The sequence below is a fragment of the Solanum dulcamara genome, chromosome 4 (assembly GCF_947179165.1).
Source record: "Solanum dulcamara chromosome 4, daSolDulc1.2, whole genome shotgun sequence".
In the NCBI taxonomy this organism is placed as follows: Eukaryota; Viridiplantae; Streptophyta; class Magnoliopsida; order Solanales; family Solanaceae; genus Solanum; species Solanum dulcamara.
Window position 1 is genome coordinate 17,886,089 of NC_077240.1, and position 11,505 is coordinate 17,897,593.

The 11,505-nt window shown below is 29.8% G+C and overlaps 1 protein-coding gene across 1 annotated transcript; it reads right to left on the bottom strand.

The window, feature by feature from the left end:
• Positions 1-4,743: 4,743 nt before the first annotated feature.
• LOC129884786 (carotenoid cleavage dioxygenase 7, chloroplastic) lies at positions 4,744-8,894 on the bottom strand. Its single transcript, XM_055959071.1, is given in 7 exon segments — positions 4,744-5,173; positions 5,449-5,766; positions 6,208-6,293; positions 6,420-6,698; positions 6,874-7,005; positions 7,815-7,943; positions 8,084-8,894. Coding segments are annotated over 7 exon segments (1,989 nt in total). The 3' UTR covers positions 4,744-4,939.
• Between the last annotated feature and the right edge of the window lie 2,611 nt (positions 8,895-11,505).

Consider the following 11,505-nt stretch of genomic DNA (forward strand, 5'->3'; position numbering starts at 1 on the left):
TTCATCTTTGAATGATTTTCTCTCCTATAAATAGAGAGGTCTTTTTTGTTTTGAAAGGAAAGAAAACATTGAGTGTATTAAGTTTGTCAAAAAAGAGAGTTCTTATTAGTTGAAGAGAAGTGTTCTTTTTTGTGGAGCTTTAAACTCAACTCTTATCTAGAGTTTGTTGAGTTACATTTTGTGATAAGACCGGTGTATCTCAAAAGTTTGTTCTATCAAAACAATGTTAAAAATTTCGAAAACCAGCGAGTCTCTCCAAATTATGTTTAACAACTCACATTACTCTATTGTATAGAAGCGAATAAAGGAATTTAGGGTCAGTCCGATAATTGATCGATTTGTCCTTTTCCTCTATTTATCTTTAGTAATTTCTTTATTTTAATTTATTTGTCTTATTTTTCTTTTCAATATGTTATGTAGTTATAAATTTCTAAAAAAAATTTGTTATTTAACAACTTAAAAATATTTTTAAAATTTGATCAACTCTCAAAATCTTACTCATGCTAAATAAATTCGTATTTAGAGAGTAACATATATTATTTGAAAATTACGTTAAAAGTTTTATAAATCACAATAATTAACAACTTAAAAATATTTTTAAAATTTGATCAACTCTCAAAATCTCACTCATGCTACATAAATTCGTATAGAGAGAGTAACATATATTATTTGAAAATTACGTTAAAAGTTTTATAAATCACAATAATTAACAACTTAAAATATTTTTAAAAACATATTAAAATTTGGTTGAATCTCAATGTTTCACATGTACCACATAAACTGAGACAAAGTGAGTATCATATATAATTTGAGAATTACGTTTAAAAAACTGTAAATCACAATAATTAATAAATTATAAAAAAATTAATTAACTCTCATAATTGAGATAAATAAAATAATATATATTAAGCATGTACCTACACAGACTCTTGTATTATTATATTGCTAAATGAGAAAAGAAGAAGTAAGAGGGGGGAAAAAGGAATAAATATAAATAGAAAACTCTAATTAATATCTTCTGCATTAATCAGTCATTGTGATAATTTTAAAATAATTTGTCAAGTATCAAAAAAGTTTAAGTCGGAGAATGATATTAAGCCAATGCAATCACAATTTTGTTTAAAAGAAACTTGAGGTATGTTTTTTCAAGAATGAAGGAGATTGGACGGGTCACCCACGTGGATCAACTCGGATTTATGAGAGATTTAATATATAATTATGTATTATATATATTAATGAATATAAAGGGAGAAGACACAATTATTTGAATGAAAAAGATACAACTATTTGAATGAAAAAGACACAACTATATGAATAGTTGTGTTGTATTCCTTTAGGCTTATAAAAAAATTTTGTTGAAAAGGAACAACACAATTTTTTTCAAGAACAGAAAGAAAAAGAACGCATCATTTCTGCTTCTTCTTTCTCCAAATTCCTCTAAAAGGTTCTATTGAACATTTTTTGAAGTTTTCTTCTGACTTTATATTGTATAGTTCGTCTTTATATGTGATTATACTTTCTTACTAGTTAAACGAATTTAATGATCCCACAAATTAAATGTTTGATTAGATTCTTGAAAGAATATTCATTGTTGTCTTTATTTGTTATTTACTAACGTCATTTATATTTTGAAATTGAGTCTTCTCCTAATTCAATCTTAATAAATGTAGGCCTAGGCAGATTATGTCAAATGAATTCAGCAAAGGAGACATCAGTTTTAATGCTTGATCACGGTCAATGAGGTTGACCTTATTTATTACAGGACTAAAGTTGCCATGCCAAACTGTCTTAAGCTACGAAGATTTCTATATTTAAGATTCATATTCCTCAAGATAAGTCAAAATCGTATCTGCTTTTGAAGGATTTGAATTATTATTTTTGAGATTCTCAAACACGTACGTAATAGTTAAATTGTGCAAATAAGAATCACCAAGAGAAGTGTGTTACATAGAAGACGTTCCTTAGGGTTAGGTTGTGGAAAACTTTCTCCCCGTATCAAAATTATCACTTATTAATTTGAAAAACACACATCTCTCTTTTATTTCATTCTCATCATGATATGTGTAATACACTCTATCTTTCATTTAATAAAAAATTATCACATCACACTCCATGTGGATAAAATATTTCACCTCAATAAAAATTAAACAAATTATTAGAATTAGTTAAAGTTAAAGATTAAAGTATTACTATCGCCTACCCAAAAAAATTATAAAATATTTTTCTTACCTCACTCCACCACTTTCTCTCATCATACCCCCCCCCTCTCCACCCCAATTTTTTAATTTTATTTTTATTTATTAAATTTCTTTTATAAAACTTTTAAAGAAAAATTCTTACTTCATCTCCCCCAAACCCCTCCGCTTTCAATTAATAGTTTAATTATTTTTATTAAAAAATTTAAAAGAAAATTTTTACCCCACCCCACCTAACCCTCCGCTTTCAATTTTTTTCTCGTTTTATATTAGATATATACATATGATTTTAGAAAAATATTTTTTACTTGCCGCAAGACTTTTCTTAAAGTAAAATTTGTATTTCTGTTATATTCGGTACGCAAGTAAAAAAAAATATTTCCCTAAAAATATATGTATCTATCTAACACAAAACAAGAAAAATATAAATATATACATATATATTAAGAGAGGAGGGTTAGATGGGGTGGGTATAATTTATTTATTTTTTAAAATAAAAATAATAACATTTTTTAGGAAGGAGTGGGGGAGGGGGTGAAGTATGAATTTTTTTTAAAATATTTTATATAAGAAATTTAAAAAAATAAAAAGATGGGGATTGTGGTGGTAGTGGGGGGGGGGGAGGAAGAGGTGGTGGAGTGCGTGAGCAAAATATTTTAAATTTTATTTTTAAGAATATAATTTTTTTAAAAAAAGTAATTTCTTTTATAAAAAAATAATTTCTTTTTGGGGGATAGAAATACTTTAGTCTTTAACTTTTAACTAATATTAATAGTTTATTTAGTTTTTGTCAAAGGAATATTTTATCCATATGGAATGTCATGTGACAAGATTTTTTTAAAAAAATAAAAAGGGTAGAAAGAATGTATTACACAATGTGTGGTTCTCAAATAAATAAGAAATAATTTATGTGCGTTTATGACACTTATCTTTTATATTTATCACTAAGGCTATTACTTTTACTCCCTTAATGCTGTTAAACTTTTATGTTCACAAAAATATTATATTTCGAAGACATTGCCAGACAATTACCTTGGAGCCAGTTGAATAAGAATCTCTACTTTGATTTACTTGCTCATATCGTTCATTGATCTAGTTTATCATATTTTCTTGTATCTATTTAGCAATTTAACAGTAACAACAATCATTGTTTGACCATCTTGATCTGTATGTTCTTAAATTATTTAATAAATTCAATTATTACTTTAAATTGAGAATTTAACTGTAAATAAAATACATTTTGTCGAAATATAATTATTTTCCTACAAATAAGCCAATCATACAGTACACAATTCTCTTTAAATGGTGATTTTTATTTTTTTTCGTTTTATTTTTATTTAGTGTGAGAGTTGATGATTTTACATAATTTTATTTAAATTTACATTTTTTGTAGTTAGATTGTAATTGATGGTATTGCAATATTTAATGTTTTGAGATCATTTGTGCATTAATATTGTAAATTTGTTTGTTGTCACAAATAAAAGTCAGTGATTTTAATAGAATTGGATCTGTACATAATGAGGAAGGAGAAGACAATGATATTAGTTAAGAAATACTTTCGAAGAAAAGTAGTTGTGTTTTAACAATAACATATACAATATTCAATTTAGCAAAACACAAAGGATCAAAGCTACACAAATATATATATATATATATATATATATCTAAAAGACCATTTTAAACCAAGCTCAAAGTACCAGAAACTATTTTGTAATTTTTTCATTTTTTTCTTCCATCTACATTTTTTATAACGTACGAGGGGTCATTTTCTGTTTCAAGAATAAGGGATCTAAAATAAAACGTGGGATAATTTTATCTAGTGTTTGATTGAGAATCAACTTTTGTTTAGACTGAAGAGATTTCAATTATGGCATTTTTTAACTCGATGGGAATGCAAACATGTACTTACACAAGCATGCATTTTATTCACTATTTTATCATCAAGAATCATATATATTGTAAACACACTTCAGCCCTAACTGATCTACCATCTCCGTGGACGCTATGTTATTCAAACTCCCAGCATCAATGATTATCTTGCACTGGCCCATTTCGACATAAATTTTAAATAGATCAAAAAACAAATACTTTCTTCAGGAAATATAACTACTTTATGGTAGAAAATAGCCACTTTTTGGGGTTGAATCGGGTAAGAAAAAATAAGTTGTTCCAGCTCCAGGAAAAAGATTCATCTTCCAATTTTCCCTTCCTTCCAATTCCAATATTTTGGATTTTAGCTTCCCTCATTCCTTTTATTGAGCATAATGATGCGAATTGGGCTTGTTATATTTAGTATACATCGTCAAACAGTTCCGCTTTCCCTTATTGATGATGTGCCGAGAAGTACATTGTTGAAACTGGATTGGAACTTAAGACCATAAGCTCTAGATTTTTGGATTTTCGCTATAGCCACATAAGAGAAAGATCATTTTTTTTTAGAGCTGAGGTACTTCTTTTGATTTGAATAGGTCCCTTCCCCAGATTAATATATAGACAAACTAAAAGCTGTATTGTGTAGAGTGAACATATAAAGTTCTCTATATATAGTTTTATAGCTTATACAAACTAAATGCTTACATCTGAAATAAAAGAATCGACATTGTTGGAACTCTTGTGGATTCTAGTATATAAATGATCTACTTTACAAAATAATCCTATTAATTTTCTAAACACTTTTTGATAATTAAGCTATTAATGGACATCTATATGAAAACATTTTTTTTATTTATATATGTTTCACAGTTTCACTGCCCAAGTTTAACCATGTTATCCTTCATCATTGACCAAGAATCTTTAAACTTGGACTCATTTTTTTGTAAATTGCCTAGGCCAGAGTTGCTTGGAGCCCAAAAGCCATGAAAACCAAGTGGGAAATTCAAATGTCTTGGGACTTCAAGTCTTGCAACTACTTCATTCTTCTCTCCAATTCTTTGTGCATCCAAAATTACAAGATAGCACCTTTGTGTTGACACTGCATACTGCAAATTAAATATTCACAGATAAAATCATAAGAATAAAAGTAATACTGAAGTTTGTTCTATAAATTAAAACAAAGAATTTTACGCAATTTCTTTTCAAAGAAAGATATCATAGTGATTGACGGCTCTTTCGATCGGAAGGCTTTGACGTGTACAAAATGAAGACTTTAGGTCAGATTAATTTCACACTATCATGTCAGTTAAAAAAATATTTAGAGTTAAATAACCTGCTAATTAATTATGCAAACTTAAGTGTATGTAAGTTAATTACTTACTTCAACCACAAGAAGGTATCCATCATCCTCTTTAATTCCTCTTGGAATAAAAACAGGCTCACCAATGAATCTTCTCCTACCAGCTGACCACTTTTGGACTGATTTGTCAACCGTGTTTAGTTTCACAACTGTGTCAAAAGGAAAATGTGGCAGTGCTTGACGTGAACCTGTAGATGTTGCTGCATAAACATATCTATTTTTTCTGCCTGAAAATTCTGGATTCATGGCTGGGAAATCTGCTGCTTTCTTCCATTGAGGATTTAGGTCATTTACTGAACATTTTGTGCAATTCCCGTTTGTATCCAAGTTTATATCTACCTGCATATCCATAATTGTCACTTGATCAGAAATTCGCATTACATTATAATATTCACGTAACACCACTATAAAATAATAACGAAGCTCTAGCTATTTGAAACACTTGATAAAAAGTTTGTTATGTGTCATCACATGTGTCACATGAATTATTAAAGATATATGTATTAATTAGGTTGCATTGGAAAATGATCGTTTTTTATTTTTCTTAAGTAATACCACGTGGATATTATGTATATTCAGTTGTTGACGTGGTTATACTTATATGCCAATTTTGTACATGTAGTAGCCTAGTTGTGTTTTTCGAGGTCGAATTTAGTATATTTAGGCATTTTTTTAAAAAAAATTTTGGTGATATCTAGACATGATTGAGTTACTTTTTTGTTTTAAAAATAAAATAAAATTACGATTTTAATATAATAAACCAAACGTTAGGAAGAAGACCTGAACTAAGTGAGGCAATAGTTTTTCTCCTCCTTCTTGTACATTCATCATGGAAGGATCAAGTTTACCACTTTGCCAATCATAGCCTGAAAATATATATGGAGGAAAAAAAAAACAAATTAAGTTCCACTTATCTATATATTTTATTTATAATATTAAAACCGCCCCTATATATTGACAGTGCATAAAACATGAATCCGTGTTTTGCTTACCAAACATTTTTTGGAAATTGAACCATTGGTAAGAGCAACCAGAAGCCTGAATTTGTATGTTTACATTTCCATTGTTATCATCAATTTCTTCATAGGCATTTCCAACATGTAACACCCAAATTTGTGAAGGAGCTTCTATTGGTTTTCTCCAATCTCTTTCTACATTAGTTTCTTTCTTAGGAAATCTTGGAAGCAAATAAATTGGAGATGTTGTCTTGCTTGGATTTACTGATAATGCCGATATCATTGGAGACAGTCCACATACTGCTGTCATTGACCCTGCACTTCAAAATAATTACTACTACTTAGGTGGCGTATGCGAGATTTTAGTGAATATTTTGATAATATATGAAGATTTACAGTCATATCTTAATAAATATACATAAAATTGATCTGTTAAACTAGACAAGTAAAATAAATCATCTATTTTTAGTATAAGGACAAAATTAATTACCAGGAATATCGAGTTTGATGCGATTGGCAAATAATATGTAGTGAGTATCAGTAAAAGCCCAATCATGGATCATTAAATGATCTGGGATCTCGAATGCTTGGCTTTGTAGTAGCTGGAAGTTGGAATCAAATTCTGGACAAGAAAACAAATTAACAAAAAGTTGAATCGTGAATATATAGAGAGATAAAAACGAAGAATGAATGAAATAAATTAAAATTCTATTTGGCTTTGTCGTTCTTGGTAACGTAGTATTACATCTACATGTGATGTAAAAATGGACTTTTTTTAACATAGAGTTGGATCACTAGACACATACTAAATTTATACTATTCTATGATAATGATCAATTTCTTTATATTTCCTCCATGTTTTAGATTGAAGACATTATGAATATTCTATTTATCACTGGACCCTCTACCCCTATCTATCTCTCTCTTTTTACTTTTTCTTTTTTTTCAAGAGAGGAAAACAATAAAGAAAATCATCCCTTATTGATGCAAGGCCTACAACCAACAGATAAAAGAACCAAAAAATATATATATATTACTACAATGAAAAAGCTTGTTTCTGTTTTATTTTCTTCACTTTTTGCTGTTGCTTTACACTGGAAGTTACTGTGAAGAGTACTACATTTGTGTTTTTAAGGGATGAGTGTCTGTTTATATGAATTTGACAGTTCTTTCCTCGTGAACTAGTTTTTGAAATTGTGTTAGATCTAAACTCTATTTCTTTATATGGTATCAGAAAAGTACTCATTTCAATTCTTGTTTCCCACCCCGTATAGAATTCCCAACATACCAGATGTCTAATCTTGGATGTGAGGGAACCTAAACTCTACACCTAACATGAATGCTAGTGCAATGAATACTTAAAACATTAAAAAAGAAGAAACTTGAGAAAATTGAATTGAAGTTCATAAATTAAACAATCTTATATATTACCATAAAATGTAAAATTACTCCTAGGGAGCAGCATATCCTCTGCGTTGCATGACATGATCAAAAGTCTGTCTCTTTGAGTATCAATCTTATAATGAGACAATAATCTCTTTGCAGACATTTTGAACACCCCTGCAAATACAATACCAAGGTTGTCACTAGTCCGTTATTAAATAAGATCAAAGATAGATGTTGGTTGTTTAGCAACAAAAGTTGTGTGTTGTTAATTTTTTTTATGTGAAAGAAAAGAAGAATTATAGGATATTACATACCATATAATATGGGCTTCAAGATTTGAGCAGCAACATCCAAAAAATCACCATTAAATTTTTTATCTTCTACTGGTAATAATGATTGATCAGAGTTGTTGATTAGTTCAAATTTCCCAAGAGTGTTCAAAGTCTTAGAATCAATTTCATAAGGATCACCACCTTCCCACAAACAAAACAACCTACCACCCCATTGCAACACACTAGTATTCGCCACATTCTTCATTACCTTCGTATTACCAACCATCTTCCCTCCTTTCAGGACCGAAAACGGGCCCCGGTGAGTGAATCTCCACTTCCCAGTCACCGGATCCCGTTCCTCGGCCTGAGCCTCCGTCTCAATGTACCTAGCCATGAACTTAACCTGGCCTGTAGTACCATCAATTTCGAATGTCCTTAAGTAACCGTGCCCGTCTAGAGGGTGCACCGTGGAACCATGATCATCCGTGAATAGGCCCGGCCCGGTTAGATAATACGTCCCCGAAGGGAAATCGGATGGTATGGATCCCTCCACGACCCGAAGTGAAATGGGTTTGATAGCTTCGGAACGTTGGGACACGAAAAGGAATTGATAATCCCAAAAGGCAGTAATTGTATCGTCAATTTCTGGTGTGTAAACTTCATGAGTTGGTGACGTGGTGATCGTTATGGCTCGTGCCACGTGGCTCGGAAATGTTAATTGGCTCGCCGTGGACGGCAGTTTTGCTGGTGGCAAAAGTTTTGGAGGAATATTAAGAATATTATGGCAAGCTTTGGCCTGCATTTTGCCTTTTGTTTTCGAGTTGGGTGGTAGTGATACAAATTAAAGAACCATCGAACTATCTTATATATAATAAGTAAGTTTACATCACCCTTAACCCCCTCTCCCCTCTCCATGGGGGCGGATCCAACTATGGGGTCAAGGTGAGGGACGGATCTATCATTAAAGTTATTATGATTATTTAATATGACAGAACTCAATCGTTTTAGTTCAAATCATGTATTTTTATATATAAAAAAGCTATTTTGAATCTAGTTATTGTTCTGTATTGCTACATAATATTAAATACATAAAGTTAAAAATTTTGAATTTGATTTTATTTGTTGCTTTGGAGTCGAATCTTAAATATACATATACGCAAAAAAATACATGTGCAAATCTGATGATTTGGAGTCGAATCTTAAATATCCAATGATCTGGAGTCGAATCTTAAATATACATGTGCACGAAAAAATACCTATAAATAAAATTAGATATATATTTCAAAACTCATTCTCTCAAGTTATTAAAATCTATCACGTTTAAAGTTTGAATTAAGAACCGTCTTCAACTACAGTTGCAGTTGCAGATCCATTTCGTTAAAAAGGGTGTCATTTAATATCTCTTTGCTGAAAAATTATAAACCTCTTTACTTAAAAATTATATCGCATGTGATAAAATAATTATTTTTTATATTTTTAAAAAATTCTAACTCTATTACCGATCGAAAATAGAAAAAAGAAAAAGAAACCATCTCGAGTGGGTGGTGGGGGAGGAAACAGTCAAAAGCTTTCTTTTCATTTTTGGTTCTATTTAATTTTTCTAGGGTGACGAGTTGTCCTATGCTTTGGTGAGATCGTATGGAATTGTAAAATAAATGGTGGGGCTATATGTCACCGTATTGTGATTTTGTAAGTTACTAGTATAATATTTACAAAACTAAGGTGGTGGGCCTTTTATGCTTCTTACTTTTTCTTAATTGGAAGACAAGTTACTATTATATATAATTAATATAATATAATATAATATGATATGATATGAGTGCACAAATAATATTTATATCGTTTGTTTGTTGTTTGCTACCTGATGAAAAATTCAGGGAATATGCCGCTTTAGTTAAAATCAAAATTTTCTGATCTGCGTAATTCCAAAAAGCCTCAGCAAAATTCTCTCTTTTAGCTTCTATTCACTAAATAAATAAATTAAAAAATTACTGACTTATAGTTTTCTTGACCATTCTGAACTTGGATTGGATAAATTGAAGTTTTTCTTCTCCATTCAATAAGTCTTTTACATACTCGGCTCAAACAACTTTGATCATTAAATAACAAAAAATTGTTAGTAATCCTATTTCACGATGAATTGGTAACGGATTATCAATAAATTTTGTTAGCTACAAATTATTTATTCATAGTAACTATTGGCACTTCTTTTTTGAGTTTTATAGTTTTTGTTATTACATAGATTATATCTATTTACACATATACCTCTAATGATAAATTATCGATGAAGTTTATAATTAAATAATTAATTCCTCCTCTTCTTTTTTTTTGTAGTGAATGTATATGTATATACGTCTAGTTGACCTATAATCGGTTAAATTTCAACTAAGAATATTATTTCAATCAATTTTTCTATAATTAGTATCTCTATGTGGAAGGGAATATGTAGTGTCTCAAAAATTAGCATGGTGTTGTATATGTGTCACGATACATTATATTTAAGTAATGATGAATCACTATTATATTGTTGTTATCGTACAAAATCAAAGTTTTGCATGAAAATGATTATAGTGATGAATACCTTCATGACTTGTAATTTTTCTTTCCTTTCGGTTGTTTTGAAAGTTAGTTTTCTTTGCCAATTGGCACCACAATCAACTCAAGTTGGCCAGCAAAACAAAAAATTCATCCAACCTTATGCAAGTGTAATCATAATTCCAATGACCAGTTAATAATATTTACAAGTATCTAATATAGTTTTAGTAGTAATAATAGTAACACACTAGTCTAGTGCACAATATATATATATATTTTATTTAATATAAGCAAAAAAGGACAATTGGTCCATGATTATTTTCACACTATACTAATATATTATGCATAAATATTGATACCAATATGTGATGTCGTGGTTGATTCCATCAACAAAGTGACAATAGAGGGTCCACATTGTTCGTTTCATGGCCGTCTAATGAGGAATCTTTATGATTTCATGCATTCATCAACTTCCACCAATTTTTTCTATAATTTATATCATTATTGATTGAAATTGAACTACCCCCAAAATTATAAAATACATAGGACCTTTCCAATTTTGGGATTTAATTTGTATTGACCAAGGTCCAATCAATGCTATGTTCCAATTGTGTGGATCTTGGGATGGTGGATGGGGCCAGGAACTGAACTACAATATTAGGTATATTTTGGACGAATTCAGTATCTTTTGCTTAAATTATATAGTTATAATAGGAAATTTATTAAAATATGTATAAACATTTAGCTATACATAGCTATAAATTGGATGACGAATTTAGAATTCATAAATTTTAAATTATGACTCAGCCTTTAAACAGACCATTGCGTGGACTTTCAAAAATCAAGGGAAACCATATTGGAGAGGAAGTGCACATTATGATTTGTTTTGTGCAAAGTTGTAATTTGATTTACCCCAAGTGCTTCTTTAA